Here is a 20,504-nt window from a genome sequence, read left to right as displayed (position 1 = left end):
CTATGTATGGAGGTGCATGAGTCATACTAATTTGAAGGTGGTGCGTAAATTATAAATTTAAGGTATAACTATAACTTTAGAATTTCTAATGTCTGTGTAGCTTAAGTTTGGTTTGTATAGAAAGGATAAATAAAGTTATAGTAATTTGAAGGTGGTGCCTAAATTATAAATGTTAGGAATGACTATAACTTTAGATTTGCAATGTTTCTGTAGTTTGAGTTTGGTTTGTATAGGAAGAATAAAGTTTTCCTAACAATAACTAAGTTTTAACCCTTGCTATTCTCATTGAATATCAATGGTTTTAATTTTTTAATAAAAAGTGTTTAAAATTGTAGAGTGGAGTGTCATCGAGTGGAATGTCAAGTGGAGTGTTATAGAGTACAGTGTCATACAATGTTGTGTTGTATAGTCGAGTGGAGTGACGTGTCGTGGCATAGAGTGGAATAGCTTAAAATGGAGTGATGTAGATTGGTGTGGAGTCGTGGCGTAGAGTAGATTCGTGTAAAGTGGAGTTGCATACAGCCGAGTGACAGAGCAGAGTGGTGTTGAGTGGAATAGCAAAAAGTAGAATGGTGTAAAGTTGAGTGGCGTACAGTGGAGTGGTGAGAAGTCGAATATCGCACAGTGGAGTGGCACAGATTAGAGTGGTGTACAGTGCAGTGGTGTAGAGTGTAAAGGCATAGATTGGAATGGCGTAGAGCCAAGCGTTGTACAGTGAATAGCATAGAGTGGAGTGGCATGGAGTTGCATAGAGTGGCGTGGCTTGGCATAGAGCTGACTGGCATAGAGGGCAACATAATTAAGTGTCAGAGAGTAGAGTGGTGTACATGACAGTGGTGTACAGTGGAGTGGCGTAGTTTGGAATAGTATAGAGTGCAGTGGCATGGAGCAGAGTGGCGTACAGTGGAGTGACGTAGAGTGCTGTGGAGCAGAGTGGAATATCATAGACTGGAGTGGCTTAGAGTGGAGTGACGTAGAGTGGATTGACATTGAGTGGATTGACATTGAGTGGAGTGATGTAGAGTGGAAAAGCTTAGAGGGGAGTGGCATAGAGTGGAGTGGTGTAGAGTGAAATAGCATAGAGTGGAGTGGCATTAGTCATGTGGTGTAGAGTGGAACAGTGTAGAGTGGATTAGCAAAGAGTGGAGTGGCGTAGAGTGGAGTGGCATAGAGTGGGCTGGAGTACAGTGTAGCAGTGTAGAGTGGAATAAAGTGGAATGACGTAGAGTGGAGTGGCGTAGAGTGGAATAGTGTACTTTGTAGTTGCATAGAGTCGAGTGGCATGCCCTGGAATAGCGTAGAGTGGAGTGGAATACAGGGTAGTGGTGTAGAGCCAGTGGCAACCAGTAGAGTGGAAATAAGTGGAGTGGAATTAAGTCAAATAGCGCAGAGTGGAGAGGCATAGAGTGGACTGGCTTAGAGCAGGGTGGTGTACAGTGGAGTGTTGTAGAGTGTAATGGCATAGGCTGGAGTGGCATAGAGTCAGGTGTTCTACTGTGGAATAGCACAGAGTGGAGTGGCCTTGAGTTCAGTTGCTTGGGGTGAAGTGGCATACAGTAGAGTGGCATAGAGTGGAGTAGGGTACAGTGGAGTGGCATATAGTGGAATGGCATAGAGTAGCTTAGAGTTGAGTGGCATAGAGGGGAATAGTGTGAAGTGCCGTAAAGTGGAGTGGTGTACAGTGGAGTGGTGTAAAGTAGGGTAGTGCAGAGTGGCACAGAGTAGAATATTGTACAGTGAAGTATTGTACAGTCAAATAACTTACATTGGAATGGAGTACAGTGAACTGGCGAAGAGTGGAATGGCGTAGAGCAGAATAAGTGGAGCAGAGTGAAGTAGAGTGGAATAGCATCGAGTGGCAAAGACTGAAGTGCCAGAGAGTACAGTGGCATACAGTGGGGCATACAGTGGAGTGGCGTAGAGTGTCATGGGATTCAGCAGAGAGGCGTACAGTGGAATACAGTAGAGTGGAGTGGCATAGACAGGAGTGGTGTAGAGTGGAATATTGTAGAGTGCAGTTGCATAAAGTGGAGTGGTGTAGCATGGAATAGCGTACCGTGGAGTGGCGTATAATAGAGCAGTGGCATGTTGTAGACTGGAGTGGTTTGTCATAGAGTTGAGTGGCATGGAGTGTCATAGAGTGGACTGGACTGTCGGACAGTCATAAAGTTGAGTGAAGTGTAGTAGAGTGGAGTGACATGTTATAAAGTGGAGTGGAGTGGAGTGGTGTTCCGAGTTGCTGAGTACTGTTTAAGGAGACATAGTTTTAAAATGGCTAAATCTATGTAGATCAAATGTGTTAGAGATATAGATTATGTTGTGTAAAGGGTGCTTATTACTAGTAGTTCTAAATTGTTTGTGTACTTTATAGTTATAAGGCATGATTCACAAAGGTAAATGTAAATTTTTGTCTGAGTTTACAATTGTTTGCTATTCACAACGGTATTGTATGAGTAGTATATTTAAGAGTGCGGAGTCAGAGAGGGGGACAATGCGGCCTTCCTCCCTATTAAGTTCAGTGCGGACCCAGGGGATGGGGTCCCTGGGGCCTTTTAAGGCTCAGGGAGGCAGGCCTTTTGTTATGGAATGTAGCCCTGGGGGATGGGGTCCCCGAGGCCTAATAAGGCTCAGGGAGGGGGGTGCACACCCACCCTCCACTCATTTAACACACCGGCCATGGGGGTGGGAAACCTGGACCCTCAAAGAGGCTCAGGGAAGGGGGCCGCATGCCCCCCCAAAAAGTATTTTGTGCTGCTCTTCGGTCCTGGCCCACCCCAGGGGGAGGGGTTTAAGAGTAGCACTGTGTTCTTAAATTTTGCTATTTTGCTGTGGATTCGCAGCAAATAAAAAAGTATCATTTTTGTCCTCAGACGGGGTCTCTGTGGGACCTTAACACCAGGGCTAGGGGTTCAGGGCATCCCCACCCTGCGTTTTAGAATGCTCCATTTTTCTCGGAGCCTGCTTGATGGATCACCCCAAAACTTTCCAGCTAACAGCTGAGGTAGAAGAACTTTTTTCTTGCAATGTTTTGTGAAGATTCGTCAAACTGGCACAAAGTTATTGGGAAAACCAAAAATGTTTTCCTATGGAAACGTAGACCTAACTATAACTATCCACTGACAACCGCGCTATATTATATATATATTATACATACATATATATCCATAAACATTCTTTTAAAGTGCAAAACGTGAATACATAAATTTAGACAAAGGCTAGGAAAACCAGCCTAAAATAAATGGTAACAAAGACGCCATACTTGACAATGCTCATGTGATACTGCTCAATATTGCATATCCAAAGGAATTCAGTGTTCATAATCTGGTGTAATCAACCCCCTCACATGTACATATAAAAAATATGCAATCTACCCACATAATGAAATGAAAAAAATGAATTGCATTTCAAATAATATCACAGTTGTTCTTGTGGAATATTATACGGAAATAAATGCAACATGGACAAAGGACAACTATCATGTATACAAATCACCATATTGAAATGAGAAAAACTCCTGCAACAGCGCTCATTAAATGTCAATTCCTTAAAAAACCTGAAGCAAATAACCAAAACAAGAAGACATCACACCCAAGTGGGCTAATACCTCAAGACAGTATACACCAACTCCCAAACAAGTTAAGCAAATCAATTATGGCCCAATGGGCTGTACCACCTAGAAAGAAATCCCGAATGAAAAATCTTAACTTAGTCAACTGCGACATTGTAACTGAGATGCATCCAAAATTCAACCTTCTCTTTTGCGTCTGTCATTTTTAGGTCGAGCCGCAAGACCTGATGTTATCTCCTCTATCGGCTTTTGGCATGCCCATGAACTGCCATTTGTTTGTTGTTGTGCCATTTAGAAATACAGGGTTTTTATTGGTGTATTGGGTCTGATTCTCCCGCCTCTGCGTGCTTGGGTCACGCCCAGGCGATTTCACTCATTGTTTGCTTGCGTTGGCCATCCCAATACTTTTGCGGTTCCTCCTGGTCTTCCTGATCTGCCTATTTATTTTGTAGCCTATCAACTTCGTATTAGGCTTTCTGACCGTTTCACGGAGCAATTGGTCTGTTGGCCACCTGCAAAGTGGCAATTTCTGTTTGGTAGCTGTTGAGCTATGCCAACAGCTCTAACTCAAAAAATGTGCGATCTATTGCATTTCTAATGCTTGTTTGTCTTTGCGGCTCCTCATCCGTAGCCCAATGGGGCTTTTTTTTCCTTCCTTTCCTGCCTCTTCTAATTTTTTTCGACCTTTTCCGCCTCCACCTCTTGGGCGGCCTATCCCCTGTTTTACTTGAGTCCTCCCCTTCCTTAAGAGAGTAAGTTTATTTAAACAATTTTGCGGGGTCTTAATTCTCCTCAACTCACAGGTAAAAGGTTCACTGACATCTGATACATTACTCTCCTCCCATGTATCTGATGTTGTTCCTGTGGTCAAAATAACAAATTTCTCCTTTGTCAAAATAGCAATTAGTTATTTGTAAATATGATCATATTTCTTAGAAAAGGTCAGAATGCGTCCAGATTCATAATCATGAAAGTCACACAGACTTTTTCTCTATTTCTTTGCCTGGATCTCAGAATCATATTAATCCAATTTCTTTTACATCTTTCAATTCCTCCACTTCTTGCTGATACGATTGTTTTTTAAGTTCCTCCAAGACTACATTGATCTCCCTCACTAATTTCTCTGTCTCTCCATGCAAACTTATTAAGGACCTCCATCAAGCGTTTAGAAAAATCTGCACTGTTGGCATGCTGTCCCTTCAACGTAAGAGGATCTGGATCCTCACATGAGGCAACAGCGAAAACTCTTAGACCCCTAGGAATCCTTTGTACCTTGACATATTGTTGCAATGATGTGCCTCCAACCACTTGTTTCCTGGATACCTTTTCCAATTTTTGTATTAAACCTCTTTTTTCACTGGAGGAGATTGATGTGTGCCCCTTAGGCTGAATACACATTCCGAAAAGAGACTCTGAAGCATTTTCTCTAGGCTTCTCACCCTTCTGCCATCTCAACATGTGCCGAAGTATATCAGTGTATACACTGATAGTACTACTGTCACCCTCAAATAGCAGGGCACCCACCTGCCTGCCACAATGATGTGTGGGTTACCTAGTCTGTACTTGCTTCTCACCAGCATCTTCTGACTCACGGGGAGAATTTTCCTGGGGGATACTGTCGCTCTAATGATTGGTACCTATTGAAATACAAAGCTGGATTGAAAAGGAATGGACAGATTGAAATATATAAAACACTCAACAAGAGTTGTGGATATAAAAATATATCTTCTGTGTTTGTTTGGTCTCAATGAAATTATCTTATGGGAGAATGCTATCATATGATCTCCCTGTTCTGACTAAATTCTCTTTTTATGATACTATGTATGGCCCCATCATTCTTTTAGGAGCATTGAACTTGCTTATTTATTTTATAAAAAAAATGTTCTGCGTCGCCAGCCTTGTATGTCTATGTGGCGGGTTCGAGATATTATTGTGTTTAGTTATCTGTAGGATTCACTTTATTATTTTTTGATAATTTGTGGATTCTTTGTTTATATCTTTATTTTTTATTTTCTTTATTGCCTTTTTTTAAACCCAAGGTGCGTATTCACCACCATTGTATGATTTTGGATGCCGATCTTGATATTAATATTTGATCAACATCTCATTGACGCCAAGTCTTCATTTCCCTGAGCTTTTTTAGCTTTTGGTCTAAATAGTTATTGTCGTTATTATTTTTGTCCGGTGTCTGTTATGTTAGATTTATTTGTTGTGCTGTGGTGGCTTTATTGCTTTTTGAACTCTCGGATCCTTTCCATGATGGCGCTAGTTCTTTCGAACTCCGTATATTGTCCTACCATGGCAGTCCCCTTTCTATTATTTGTTATCTCCCTCCTACCGACGGCCCCATTGGTTAGCTGCTAATTGGTCACCTGTATTTGAGCACGGCGGGTTTTTCCAATACCTTTAGCGAAGGCACCCCCGACGCCGATTTTTGCTGTCCGTGAGGAACCGAGGGAACGTTGGAGTTTGACTCTTTACCGTTTAGTAAGTGTGCCGCGGTAGCATTAGATGATGATAGGTGTTTCCCCCAGGTTGTCAGCTTTAATCATTACTATCTTTTTTATGTACGTTCTATATTTTTATCTTTGGCAGGCCTATTCATTACGCTGTGGTCTGCTCAGTAATACTCAGTAATTTCAATGTTATCACCGCACATTAGTAGATTTATCAGTCTGTCCCTATGCTGCTCTCCATGACCACTAAGGGCCATTATATTTATATCGTTGTTTGTACATTTTTCTATAGAAATCTGGTTCATCCGTTCCAATAACCGCCATGACTTCGTTATTGGCCACCCATCTATCAGGTTAGACCATGCTAATTTACGTTCCCGAGTTCCACGAGACTTGCCTTGAAGCCCTTGTTGTCCATCTTTACACGTCGCCACTACCGATATAAGTATGTTGTCTATTATTTATTTATTTCTTTCTGCCATTCGTGATTTTGTTTTCTTATGTTACTGTATGGCTTATCTTGTATGCCACTATTTTGATTAACGAATACTGCCTTCTGCAGATTTCCGGTATTTTCAATTTGGCCATATTCTATATACTCATTTTTCTGCCAGACGGAGTGAATCTCTTTCATGTGAATAAGGCTGGATGCTTCCTCTTGACACCCTACTACGTTTGCATACTGGTTCGGCTTTCTGACTCCAACGGTTTATCAAGGATCCAGTTTTTAGTATGTACCATCATTGGTCTATTTCTCCCCCATTTCACATTTGTAGGTTTTATTTAGTGCACATGAAATCTCGAAGAATTGGTGTGGGCGCTTTCCTTTTGAATCCTCTATTTTGTATGTGACTTTTTCATTATTCTTCCCTTCCTTATCATTTCCGTGTGGTGTTTTGTGCTGGGTTTCACCGTTCCTTCATATTTGACACTTATGTATCTGGGGTTACATGTGTGTTGCAGCTACCTTAGGACCCTTTGGGCCATATTAATTAATTTTGCGATTGATCTTTATCCGCTAGCGATTGGAAATGTGTTGGACTGATGTATAACAATGTACATTCTGAAGAATAATGTATTTTAATACAGCAAATTGTTTGTTGAAACTGATTGTATTCATTGTTTATGTTTTGTTTATACATGTTTATTTGATTGATCTTTAGGTTCTGTTCTTGCCCCATATTATCCTTGGTCTACGCCCTGATGAAGGTGGGGTCCCTGAGTGGGCCCTATACCGAAACGCGCGTTGGCGCTTGATCTGCTGACCTCCTTCCTCTTAGAGTACCATCTGGCTCCCTTTGGATGATACATCAATTATTACATCCATCTGAATTCCTAAGGATAATTTTTCTCACTTTCTGATTTGTTGGGTTGAATGTGATCCAGATTGAGTGTGTGTATGCATGAATTTGAATTTTGTGTGGGGTTTTGAACCAAGTTTTGATTAATAGATATACATATTGATTTATCTTGATTGTATGTATAATATTTATATATGTATTTACTTGATTGAACTTCTTTAAGAATTTATGCAAAAATTGAAATGAATAATTTAACTAAAAAATAAAAAACAAACACAGAAGATATATTTTTATATCCACAACTCTTGTTGAGTGTTTTATGTATTTCAATCTGTCCATTCCTTTTCAATCCAGCTTTGTATTTCAATAGGTACCTATTCATTAGGCCCTAATATATATCCACTGAGCCGGTTTTGGTTCTTTCTTCGAATTATTGCCTTCTACCCCGCATAAACCGGTTCTTTATTGTGCTTTTGGGGTCCCCCTTTCTTAAGTGGATACTGTCGCTCTGACATGCATTTGCACTTGTATAGTGCAGTGCACTTCTTCCGTGCTTGTTGCCACAAAGTTTGTAGAATGGGAGAGGGGTCTTGGGACTCTGCCACCATTGTACCTTCCCAAAGCTATCACATTATCCCTCACAGCGGAGGTGTGCTGTAACTGGTGGAAGAAGCCAGATATTAAATCCAAAAGACAAAAGTGCTGGTGAAAATACAAACACAACAGTGCACTCACGGTAGTGCATAAGTGAGAAATGTTATTAGCAGAAAGGGAGTGTAGCACCCTATGCATTTTGACAGAAAGCCTTGGTCACAGGTGTCAGCCATTGCCGATAAACGTTCTTTTAAAGTGCACAATGTGAATATATAAACATAGACAGACAAAAGGGCAAGAAAATGAGCTGAAAATAAATTGTAACAAAGACGCCATACTGGACAATGCTCATGTGATATTGCTTAACTCAATATTGCATATCCAACTGAATTTTGTGTTCACAATCTGGTGTAATCAACCCCGTCACATGCACATATAAAAAAATATATAATGTAAACACATAATTGAAAAAAATGAATTCAATTTCAAACAATGCCACTGTTGTTGTTTGTGGAATATAATACTTAAATAAATGCAACATGGACAATGGACAACTAGCATGTATAAAAATCGCCATATTGAACACAGCAAAACGCATGCAACGCCTCTCATGAAAACCTGAAGTAAATAACCAAAATAAGAAGAGATATGCAAAATTGAGCATTATCACATGAGCATTGTCAAGTACAGCGTCTTTGTTACCATTTAGGAATAGTTGATTGTTGTAGTGAGTTAGTCGAATAACGTTACTTACCTAAGTTTCTCTTTTTGTTGTTGCTGAACATATTTCTATTACTTTTGTTAATAAATTCAATGAGTTTTGTACTTCTCAGTTTTTCTGTTCATACCACTAATCTGCTACCTTGTAGTACATTTAAATATGAGTAGTTGACATTTTGTATCTATTGCAATTTATGAGAATAACATTTCTGAGCATTTTCATGTTTTGTTTGTTGTTTCTTACATGACCGTTCGGGTCAAGTTTGCATTACATAAATGCCCTAAATAAAAGTAGATTAAAGTAAATTTCAATTTACATTCATCACTCTTTGTTTAATGACCTCCTTTCACGTTTGCAAAACGTTCTTTTGAAACTGCAGAAAGTTTTGACAATTCACTACTTACATCAGTTCTCCAGTTTTCAGCAGACGCAGTTCGGTGTCCTGTGGAACCTGCAAATCATCTGGCTCGTCTACAGCCAAGGAGCTGCAAGAACTGTACCTAAAAGAAGCATAAATGCTTTATTAGCTGTGGCAGAATAAGGCAGTAACAAATATGCATTCTCTAGAGGTATTATAGTATTACAGGCAATGCAGTTTAGAGAGGATGACAGATTGGCCTCTCACTTAAGGTCTTAGGTTTTAAGGACCACGCATGTGTGACAAACACCTTAAATAAGCGTGAAACCCAAAGCTAAGTAGCCATCTATATGGTAATCAGAACTATTAGCACATTGTACAAATGATTTACAAACTTCTCTGGACCAGGCCTAAGTGATAATACACTGAACAATGCAGGATCAGAAGTTACAGAACAAAAACAACTGTCCTTACAACATTTCGGCAACAAATCATATGAAATTGCATCTAGCACAGGGCTGGACTGGTCATTCTGCCACGCAGATTGGGAGGCTGCTTTTATAGCAGGATGGGCAACCATGATCCAACCCCATTCTAGTGGCGGACACTTTCACGTGGGCTTTGTTTGAATATTTTTGCTTGAGTTAATTTTGGTATAAAGTCCAGTTTAATCTAGCGGACTATTACCCAATAACGAATCTTATAGTCACTCGCCCAAAACTAAAGTTGACTTCAAAAGTGTAATGTTAAAATGTTGATTTCTTGAAATTGAGAGTTTAAAATCTTGAAAATTACATTTAACTATAAATATGTCTTCTACCTCACTTTTGGAGGAGACTTTAGTTTCAGAAAAGGAGATAGTGAGAATTGCTATTGCTGAAAAAATATATTTGTAGGAATTTGCCCTGATGAAGTTTGAAAATGTAATCTTGCAAGTGCTTTCTGTTGTACACTTGTTTTACTTTACTGTGACGATAATTCAATGTCAATTCTGAAGGATACAAATGCATAAATATGCACTATCTAAATGGTTTACAAGCATTATTAAAATGAGTTATTCCACAAATAAAAAAGATTTGTTCTTTCCAGTGCTTGTGAAAAGTCTTCTTTATTAGTCCGGGCCCACTGATCTAATGCAGAGGCCAAACATTATCTGAAGATACGGTCTGCAAAGGCTCTTGATGATGCAGCGCCGGATCTTTAATGCTATCTGTGAGGCTCGCATCCGACGCAGTGACCCAACTGTGGGGAAAATTCTGACACATTGTGTGCTCGACGTAGACGCTTTGCTCCCTACAAGGTACTTTTTCAGCAGACCCTGCATGGGTTCTGTAGCCAGCCTGCCCTCCATCGTGGTCGGCCTGAACTTTGGATTTGCACCAGTCCCTCGCGACCTCAATTAATCTTTTGACCGCTAGTGACTTCTAAGCACTGTTTTTGCATTTAATCTTTAAAAATTAAATATCTCAAGTTCTACTTATTGGACTTTTGTTGTTTTGGTCTTGCTATACTCAAATGAATATTCCCTATTTTTTAAAAGTGGTGTGGAGTCTTTTTCTGGTGCTTTCACTGTGCTACTGTGATGAAAGTGTTGCACAAATACTATACAAATTCCCTCTTAAGTTAAGCCTGACTGCTGTGTGCCAAGGTACCAGAGCGTGAGCGCAGGTCAATTTAGGTTTTGTATCTGACTTACCCTGACTAGAGTGGTGGTCCCTACTTGGACAGGGTGCATACCTCTGCCAATTAGAGACCCCATTTCTAACAAGGCCTTTTTCCCTGCACACATAGATCCTCTGGTTAATTGTGTTCATTCTCCCATTGCTGGAGTTCTTTAATGCTGCATTAGGTATTTTGCGCATGAAGAAAATGTGCTTGTGAACGGTGTCCTCTCTGAGGAACAAGACATGTAGAACATTATATTGGTTCAGTGCATCAGGATAAAGGTAATTTCATAATACTTGTCCTTTATGCAGCTCCTGGTGCCTGCAACAGTGTCTTGTTTCTAGGCCGCAATTCACAATCAGCATTGAGGGAAGACCTCTTTTCTGTTTGGCATCTCAGCTAAGTGACCTGCCAAGCAGCAGTGTTGCCTGCCTTATGACCTCCCAATTCCCATCCTCTTACCCATTATTGTCCTAGTTCCTTTCAATGTAGCAAGCCTTAGAAAATAACAGCAAAGAGATTCGTGCTCTGGTTTCGAAGGAAAATTACTTTGTACCTCCTACCAAGTGAAAGCTCCATATTTTCAGGTCTGGCCTTTGAAACCGTATTAGCTGTCTCCCCAGACTATTGTTTTCCAAAAAATCATACATAATATAAGTACATCGAGTGGCTTTTGGTCATCAGATTTCATCCATTGATCTGTTTTAACTGTCATTTAGATTTTGCTTCCACCCATCACATCATGCAGCATGGGTCAATGGATCAGTCCATTTTACCCATAGACTTCCTTCACTTTGAGTGATTGTACAAAGCTTGTGTACATTGTTCATATACACATAAAACAGTTCAATTCTCTTCAGGGACAAAACTCTTTCAAAATTCCCCTTTTTAATTGTATTTTCAGCAATTTATTTTGGCAGCACTTTTGGTGCCCAGTCACATGGTGATTTACTTCCCCGTCTCCTTTTTAAAACTGCTGTCATATAAAGCTTAAGTGACATTGTAACTTGCTGCAATTTGAGTGCTTGGCTGGGTGATGATTTCTTGTCACCTTCATTAAGAGTAATAGTAAAATGCATTAGTACAACTAAAAAAGCATTACAAAAAATATATATATCAATTATACAACACCCACACAAGGGAATGTTTTTTAAATTGAATGAATTATTTTTTATAACAAATGTGTGGTGGCCACATTAAGGTCTAGATGTATGAAAACATTGTGATTCAGTAACTAGTAGAAAACTGGTTACTCACTGCTAAACTAGCTTTTTTGTAATTATTAATGGCCACTCTTCGCTACTTTTTGCAAACTGACAAAATACTGAATCATTAAATTTGCAACTCGAAATAGTAATTAGTTATTAAGGATTTCTTAAAAGTGAATTGCTCTTTATATGAATGAAGGTTTCACTAATAGTGACTAGTCATTTTGCACGTGCACGTTTCCACCAAGTGGAAAACAGGTGGTAATCTGGTGCAACCTATTTATTTAGCCCCCAGAATGCACCAGCAGTTTACGCACACAAAGGCAGCTTTGTGCATGATGGCTAGCAGAATACGGATACTGGTTGGACTGCAGAAGTGGCGGAGCAGATAGGAAAGAGCTTTTAGGGTCAGGATTGCACTTTTCCAGGGAACAGATTTTTGATAAATATCAACTTAGCAGGTAGGTTATTTTAGACCTACTTGCTGAACTGAAACCGCAGCTAAGAAGAAATACTTTCAGAAGCAACTCCATACCTTCCCATGTGCAAGCCATATGCTCACTGCAGCTCTCAGGCGCTGGTAGTTACCAGGGTGTCATTGCTGTGGCAGGTGGTGTTTCGCAATGTTCTTTATCCATTTTTTTTTTAGGGATTTCCTTGATGCAATGTTATCAAACATTAATAATCATATTATTTTCCCTACCAATCGGCAGCATTTACAACTCATCAAATTACACTTTTATTGCATTGCACAATTTGTATTAACAGAATTCATGTAGATATATGCCCACCATCAGTGCATGAGTATTTATTTATAAACAGTACACATATTCATTGACTTAATATGGAGGTTGTGTGTGATGAATCCTATATCATCACAGGCATCATGATAAGGTTCCTAGTAAGCACTCATGACTAACTCATGTTTGGACACAGTAGGATTTACAGCTGTCTTCTTGGTAAGTGTAAGAAACTTTAATCAAACATACGAACCAGGCGTTCAGTATCTTGAAAACTAATAATAATTTCTGTATTTAAGATGGCAGTGCATACGCTTTTCGCTCTTGGAATTTTACACCATACCTATATTCTAAAACACAAAGTGAGCAAAGATATAAGAATGCTCACAAAAGGGCAGGATCAGTTATGGAACGCACAATTGCATATTTAAAAAGTAGATTTTGTTGTCTTTGCAAGAATGGTGGTGCACTACGATAAAGCTCTGAAACTAGCTGTAAGAGTATTGCAACCTGTGCTATGTTACACAATGTAGCAACAAAAAAAGGACTACCCACAGTAATGACAGACTCAGAAACTGAAGAAGAACCAAATCCAACACACATATCTGCAAGATGCATTAAGAGAAGCAGAAGTCAGAGCACAACATACAGATATGACAAATCATTATTTCCCGGAAAGTTTAGTTTTATGTTTTTATTTAAATAAATAGCCCAAACAGCTGTTTTGATGTTAAAAAATAAAATTTTCCTTTAATTTCAGGTACACACACACGCACATGATTTAACTGTGTCAGATAACAATCATTTTAGGATTTGAAAGCATAAATGACTTTGCGTGTATTAAAAAATGGTTCTTGATAAGTCACATTGTAAGAATAGCTTTTCAAAAGCAATCTTAATGCTTTCGTTATCTCTACCAACACTGGCCCTTTATGATGTTGCTTTCTCAGCACTTCCAAGCTCATTCCCAACTCCTCATCGACTACGACTTCAACACATGCTTAAAGTGTCACTTACAGATACACTACTTACGCTGGAAAATCTTTACTTTATGTAGCCCCCACTATCAATATAAAAACAGAAAGTATCTGCCTAAAATGCCTTCGCCCCATTGCATTATAAAAGGTACGTAACTCGTTTGTATGCAAGGAGGCTTTAGAGGAACAATATTTTATGTGGGGTTTATCCAATGTGTTACCAGTTATGACTTTCTATGTTCGATCCATATTTACGATATCGTCTGCATACATCAAACGGGGAAAGGGGCGGCCACCCATCTTCAAGATGCAAAACAAATAGGGAGGTCTGAAACATAAAGGAGAAAAGCAATGGGCTCAGCAGACACCCTTGTTTCAGTCCCTTTTTTGTTGGAATTACAGAGGATCGCCCCCCTAATAAAAGTTGCCACCAAGTGGAGGAGTGCAGGGCAATTATTAATGGGAGAAGAGTGTCAGGCATACCCTATCACAGGCCGTTGAAAAATCTATGAATCCCGAATAGACATTAACCCCTCGAATTAGGGTGTACTTTTCCGCTATAAGTTTCAGCATACAGATATTGTCTAAAGTGCAATGTTTTTTCCTGAAGCCTGCTAGTTTGATTGGGAGGATTTTCTCCCCCACAACACACTCAGTGAGGTGCACCAGAATGCTCCTGGCAAATACTTTCCCTACCGCATCTAATAGTACAATTTGGCGATAATTGCCGTGCCATGATACACTACAAATCAAATGACTAAAGGGTGACTGAAGTTGTTGTATCATAGCTTATCCTTTTATTATGAGAATGTAAATTTATAAAAAGAATACTACATGTGTATTAGTAAGTGTGTCTTAATAAGATACTTAGTGAAGTTTGTCACTTACCCAGAGCCATTGAGGATACTGAGCATGTATGTATTTGGGTGAGCCTGAAATGCAAAATTTGATTCTAAAAATTGCGAATTTGAATGAACCAAATCGGTAAAAGTTTATCTAACACTATAATACACATAGAATAGTGATTCCCAATTTGTAATTCAGATCTAATTGCAAATTAGAAATCGGTATACAGAAACTCAGTACATCTAGCCATCGGTTATTGCCATGTATTGTTTTTATTTTTCCGCATATGCGTGCAATAATATATATATATTTTTAAAATAAACACTGCATCAGAATGCTGGGGCCGGACCTAAATGCTGTGCCAATGCTTGTTTGCTCTGGAGTTGCCATATATCATCCATCATCTGAAAAGAGCTTACCAGTTATGGCAGCTCTGCTCTTTTAGATCATTTATAGATATAATTACAGACCGACAAAAACCTACCTTTACCATTTTCGCTTTTCACACTGCGGCTTTTGCAAGGTTATTTGGCATTTAACAGAATTCATACCCACAATAAAAAATAATGCAAAACAAATATACCCAATAGTCCTCCATCAAAGCAGTCATGTTGATTCCTTGTCAATCAAGCTTCAGTATTTATACTTCATTTCATTAACTTTTTACAACATTTTCTTTTTGACTTTGCACAGAAGTGGAAATATGGAGGAATACATTAAATGTACAGGGAAAATCCATATGGCAAAGCTCAACCTAGTAGGATTTTACACCAACGTTGCTACACTTTCGCGTCATATAAATCCATAAAAGTAGATTCATGTAAACAGTTATTACTAGCAGAAAAATGTTTTGTGTGTCATTGAGGAATAAACAAATTAGTATTTTTAACCATTCTACCGGGATAATTGCTACCATTTCCTAAGAACTATTTACTTCCATGTTTTAATAAAATAGGATCCCCACCTTTCCCTCATATCGTTAGAGGGCCAGTATTAATTACCCCAAAGGTTAATAATGAAAGTTATCTACTTCAACACGCTATGAAAAGTACGGCCGTGGCATACTGTATGTTGCTATTTCAGATTGCACTACTTTCCAAAACTTAGAATTTAAATTCTCGTTTTCTACAACATACATATATCTTTCCATATGGGAATTTTAGGACAGAAACTGCATGTTTTATATAGCAGTTGATAAAAGAATGAATTTTATAGTGTTGCTTCTCCTACTTGCTTTCGATTTCTTTTGTTTTTAGCATTACATTTTCTCCACAGCAGCATGCTGCACATTTTAGGCAAGTGTAAAATCCAAGCAGGGTTTCCAAAAGTTTACCTTAGCTGGCTCCACCCTTCCACCCAATCTGTCATTGGTCATGGTCCACCCATACTATTTAGTGTGGGTGGCCATCACCTAATTTCCCTGACGGGGCCACCATGTGAGGCATGGTGGTCCCAGGTACGGAAATCAAACAATTACCTGACGCAAAGAGAGACATTTTCCTGTGCTCCAGGGCCACTGATTATTATTTTTTTTTAAACAACAAACTATCGTTTTTGAAGTAAATTTTTAAAATTCAGAAAGTTTGGCTGAGCAAGGCCAAAACAACATGGCTGTTGCTCAGCAAAGTGCTCTGAGATCCCACCAAGCAGGTGCAATGTCTAAATAAGGCAGGCACTCTGCCAGGAGAGTGGAGGTCTGAGCCTCTGCTGTCCTGACAGGCCACCAGGCAAGTGTGTACATGACTCCTTAAATTTGCTTTCATTTTATTCTCTGAATGAGCTTTTCTAATGAACACCATGGGTAGATCAAGGTTTTGCCAGAAATGCCAAAGAGAACTGCACTGCTAATCGCCCTTTTCATTCACCTGTACACTTGCCACACATTAAGCTAGTAAGCATCCGGGCCTATGGCCCAGGACCTAGTGGTATGGCGGACAGAGAGTACCCCCTTTGACTCTGAAGGGGGCAATATAACCTATTCCTGAACTGTAATGTACCATCTTTAATTGTAGGTCCCCTCAGTGTGTTCTACTGGCTACAGCTGGTTGTGCTGAACTACAAGCCATTGCACCTCTCACCGTAACTGACAGTTCCAACGTTATCACAGTGTCACGGTCGTGAGTGTGAGTGTGTGAGAGTGAGAGAGTGAGAGTGAGAGTGAGAGAGAGAGAGTGAGAGAGAGAGAGAGTGTGTGTATGTGCATGTGCATGTGCGTATATATATATACATATATATATATATATTTATATATAGATATATAGTTCCACAGGTAACCCAAGGGCAGGACACACTAACTGTTAGCAAACTCCAGTTAAGGGAGGAAACCCATGCTCCCAGCATCAGCAGAGCCTGACGCGTTTCAGGATAACTCTCTTTTTCAAAGGCTTTCTGCAATTAAATGACTGCCAACCAAACGAACATCAGCGTTTGTCTCTCCTTTATTACAGTGTCACAATCACACTCAAGTGAGTAGTAAAGCATTATGGGGCTGGTAGGTCGTAAAATAAATCCCAAGTGGGCTGCAGGCAGTCCATTCAATCCAATATAAATATAACATCAGAGGGGCAAAGGCAGAGTTCATCCCCGTTCAAATGTTATGCTAGAACAGTCATGCCACGTTGATACATCGCACCAGCAGCGGGGCTGCTAACTTCTGCGGCAGTGCATCCTTCGGCCGGGTAGGCCGTATTAATCCAGTTCCACAGGTTACCCAAAGGCAGGACACACTCACTGTTAGCAAACTCCAGTTAGGGGAGGAAACCCATGCTCCCAGCATCAGCAGAGCCTGACGCGTTTCAGGATAGCTCCCTTTCTCAAAGGCTTTCTGCAGTTAAATGACTGCTAACCAAACAAACATCAGCATCTGTCCCTCCTTTATTACAGTGTCACAATCACACTCAAGTGAGTAGTAAAGCGTAATGGGGCTGGTAGTTCGTAAAATAAATCCCAAGTGGGCTGCAGGCAGTCCATTCAATCCAATATAATTATAACATCACAGGGGCACAGGCAGAGTTCATCCCCGCTCAAATTTTATGCTAGAACAGTCCCGCCACGCTGATACATCGCACCAGCAGCGGGGCCGCTAACTTCTGCGGCGGTGCATCCTTCGGCTGGGTCGGCCATATTAATCCAGTTCCACAGGTTACCCAAAGGCAGGACACACTCACTGTTAGCAAACTCCAGTTAGGGAAGGAAACCCATGCTCCCAGCATCAGCAGAGCCTGACGCGTTTCAGGATAACTTCCATTCTCAAAGGCTTTCTGCAATTAAATGACTGCTAACCAAACGAACATCAGAGTTTGTCCCTCCTTTATTACAGTGCCACAATCACACTCAAGTGAGTAGTAAAGCATTTTAACACACATATATATATATATATATATATATATATTCACTTAAAAAACCATAGGTTTCACACATGTTATAGTTAGGTGGACATTTCACTCGTAAAAAACCAATGAAATTCCCCCGTTATAGTTAGTTCAGATAACTATAACTCGCGCGCCCGCAATCCACTGCTGATGACTTCAATTATTACATCACTCATAACATGGTCAGTGGCATCACTCATGACATCACTGATGACATCATCCTTGTGATAGAGTGGCGGTCGCGTGAGTTATAGTTATCTGAACTAACTATAACGGGGGAATTTCATTGGTTTTTTACGAGTGAAATGTCCACCTAACTATAACATGTGTGAAACCTATGGTTTTGTAAGTGAATTTGCAAGGTTTTTTAAATGCTAATTCCTAACTATAACGTGTGTGAAACCTATGGTTTTTTAAGTGAATTTGTACGTTTTTTTAAATGCTAAGTTATGTATGTATTATTATATATTTTTTTTAAGGTTTTTCACCGTGCGCACCCCGCGATTTAAAAAAAAAAATAATATGTTTTTTTCACCCTTCGGGGTCCTTCAGGGACCCCCTGACGAAGGCTAGGGGGTCAGGAACTCTCTACCCTGCCCCCTTTTCACGTTCGCCACCTCTCTTTTTCATTTTGCACCCAAAACAAACAAAATGGCGGCCGACACTTCCTGATTTCGACCGATTCGAACGTTGACTGACATGTAACCACCAATCAGAATTACGCTCGCGCACGTAAGGGTGCGCGCACGGTGCACGGCTATAGATATTTATGTACTTTTAACTGCAATTTTCTCAGGAACTACTGAACAGATTGACTCCATATATGCAAAAGGCACATGCCTGACCTGAGGACTACCTCTCTGCCAAATTTCAAGTAATTCTGTTCAGCCGTTCGGGCTGTACCTTCGACTAAAGGTCCTATGGGAAAATGCATGGAGAAAACGCGTTTTGGGACCCCTTTTTTTTCTCGGCCCCCGCTTGACGAATCACCCCGAGACTTTCAGGGTAGGAGCTGAGCGGAGCGCCCCATTAGTTTTGAAAGTTTCGCGAGGATTCATCAACCGGCGCCAAAGTTATTCAAGATAGAATTTTGAGATTTCCTATGGAAACACGGTCCTAACTACAACTATCTACTGGCGACCGCCAGTAGATAATATGTATTCCATCCAGATAATTTAGATTTTTCACAGCCTGGTGGGCAGAAAATCTGGATTTTATTAAAGACACGGAGGCTAATATTATGCAAATTCTCCTTTATTGCCACAGCTCAGCAGTAACAAAGAATAGAACATAGAACTTGTGAACATTCTGAAAAAACAGCATAAAGACCGTGAGCACACAGCCATCATCCTTCTTTGTTGCTGCTGCTCACAGAGATAAGTATCTCATTTCATTCGCTCTTACTTTTCATAAGTATTTATTTACTATTAGCGCTATGATTATTTGTTTATGACACTCTTTGTACATGACTGTGTCCTATTGACCCTATCATGCCTCTCTCCCTATTCTTCTGAACCTCCCTTATGGGCTCTTTTTCTCGATCTTTCTCCCTTGTCAATGTCGCTGTTTCAAGATTTTTTATAGTGTAATGTTATTATTATAATGCCGTTTTGCCGTAATGCCGTAATACCCTCTTGCTATTTTACTTTCTAGCGTTTTTCTCTCGCTTCCCCTTGCGACTTTCAAATGTCAGCCCGAGCGAGCCCCGCTCCCTAGCAACGCTTTGATCGAAGCATTCGTCTCGCTTACTCCCTACCTCGTAGCACGATGTAACACGAAGACCGCTCCGGTCTTCCCTTCCCATTCCGGTGCATTTGTACTACCTCTCCCGTCTTGCTTGAACCGCCATTTGCGCATTCCCCTCTGCCTCGCCGGAATTGTTTTTCTCAAGGCAACGCGAGCACGAATATATTAGAGGAATGACCCTTAGGAACGATCACGCACGTAAAAACCGTGCGTGGTCGTCATGGTTATTTTAACAACTTCTGTCAGTTGCTGCCTCGCATCACTTCGGTAGAGTGCAACTGACAAGATGTTTTTTTCACATATCCTCAGATCGAGTATCTTATGATCTTCACTTCAAGAATTCTAAAGGCGAATCCTTATAGTTTTTTACAAGTGTCTTTCTCACACAGATAAAAAAAAAAAAAAGGGGAAAAGAGGACAATTACGGTAGGAAGACTTATCTAACAATCTTCTAGCCCTTATTACCACAATGTCTTCCTCTGACGCATCGCTGGAAACCAAACTTGACCTAATGGTTTCTAAGGCCATGGATAGGGCCATGGACTCATTCAGCGAAAGTATAAATAAAAGATTTAATGATGCTATAAATAAAAAATTTGACATTCTCACAAAGGCTTGGCCCTCTACTAGCGGAGCGCATAATCTCAACCCCAAAGAAGGGACAGCAAAGGTCCCAAAGAAAAGATCCGGGATACATCAAACAGAACAAAAATCTAAAAGAGTTAAAGTCACACTAAATATGGATCGATCTCGCTTTCAAGGCGGAGACCAGAATGATGCCCAGGGCATCCCAGATGGGCAAGAATCAGGCCTAAAATCACCTATTCAAGTTGACAGTGACGAGCAATACGAGGCAGAGATAGATCTCTCATGCTCCTCGTCTTTTGATTCGGACATTGAGGTCCAAGATAAGAGTTCATCTGTCAACACAGAAGAGGCAAACAAGGCCTCAG

General features: G+C 40.2%; 1 protein-coding gene across 3 annotated transcripts in view; it reads right to left on the bottom strand.

The window, feature by feature from the left end:
- The window catches only part of FYCO1 (FYVE and coiled-coil domain autophagy adaptor 1), a 785,579-nt gene that overhangs the window by 70,032 nt on the left and 695,043 nt on the right, over positions 1 to 20,504 (bottom strand). For all 3 annotated transcript variants that reach the window (XM_085607344.1, XM_085607346.1, XM_085607347.1), the window contains exon 15: positions 9,045 to 9,140. In XM_085607344.1, the coding sequence (XP_085463470.1) occupies positions 9,045 to 9,140 (96 nt within the window). The remainder of the gene's footprint in view (positions 1 to 9,044; positions 9,141 to 20,504) is intronic.

This window comes from Triturus cristatus, chromosome 5_2, assembly GCF_964204655.1.
Source record: "Triturus cristatus chromosome 5_2, aTriCri1.1, whole genome shotgun sequence".
Taxonomy (NCBI): domain Eukaryota; kingdom Metazoa; phylum Chordata; class Amphibia; order Caudata; family Salamandridae; genus Triturus; species Triturus cristatus.
This window is presented reverse-complemented; position numbering and strand designations above follow the sequence as displayed.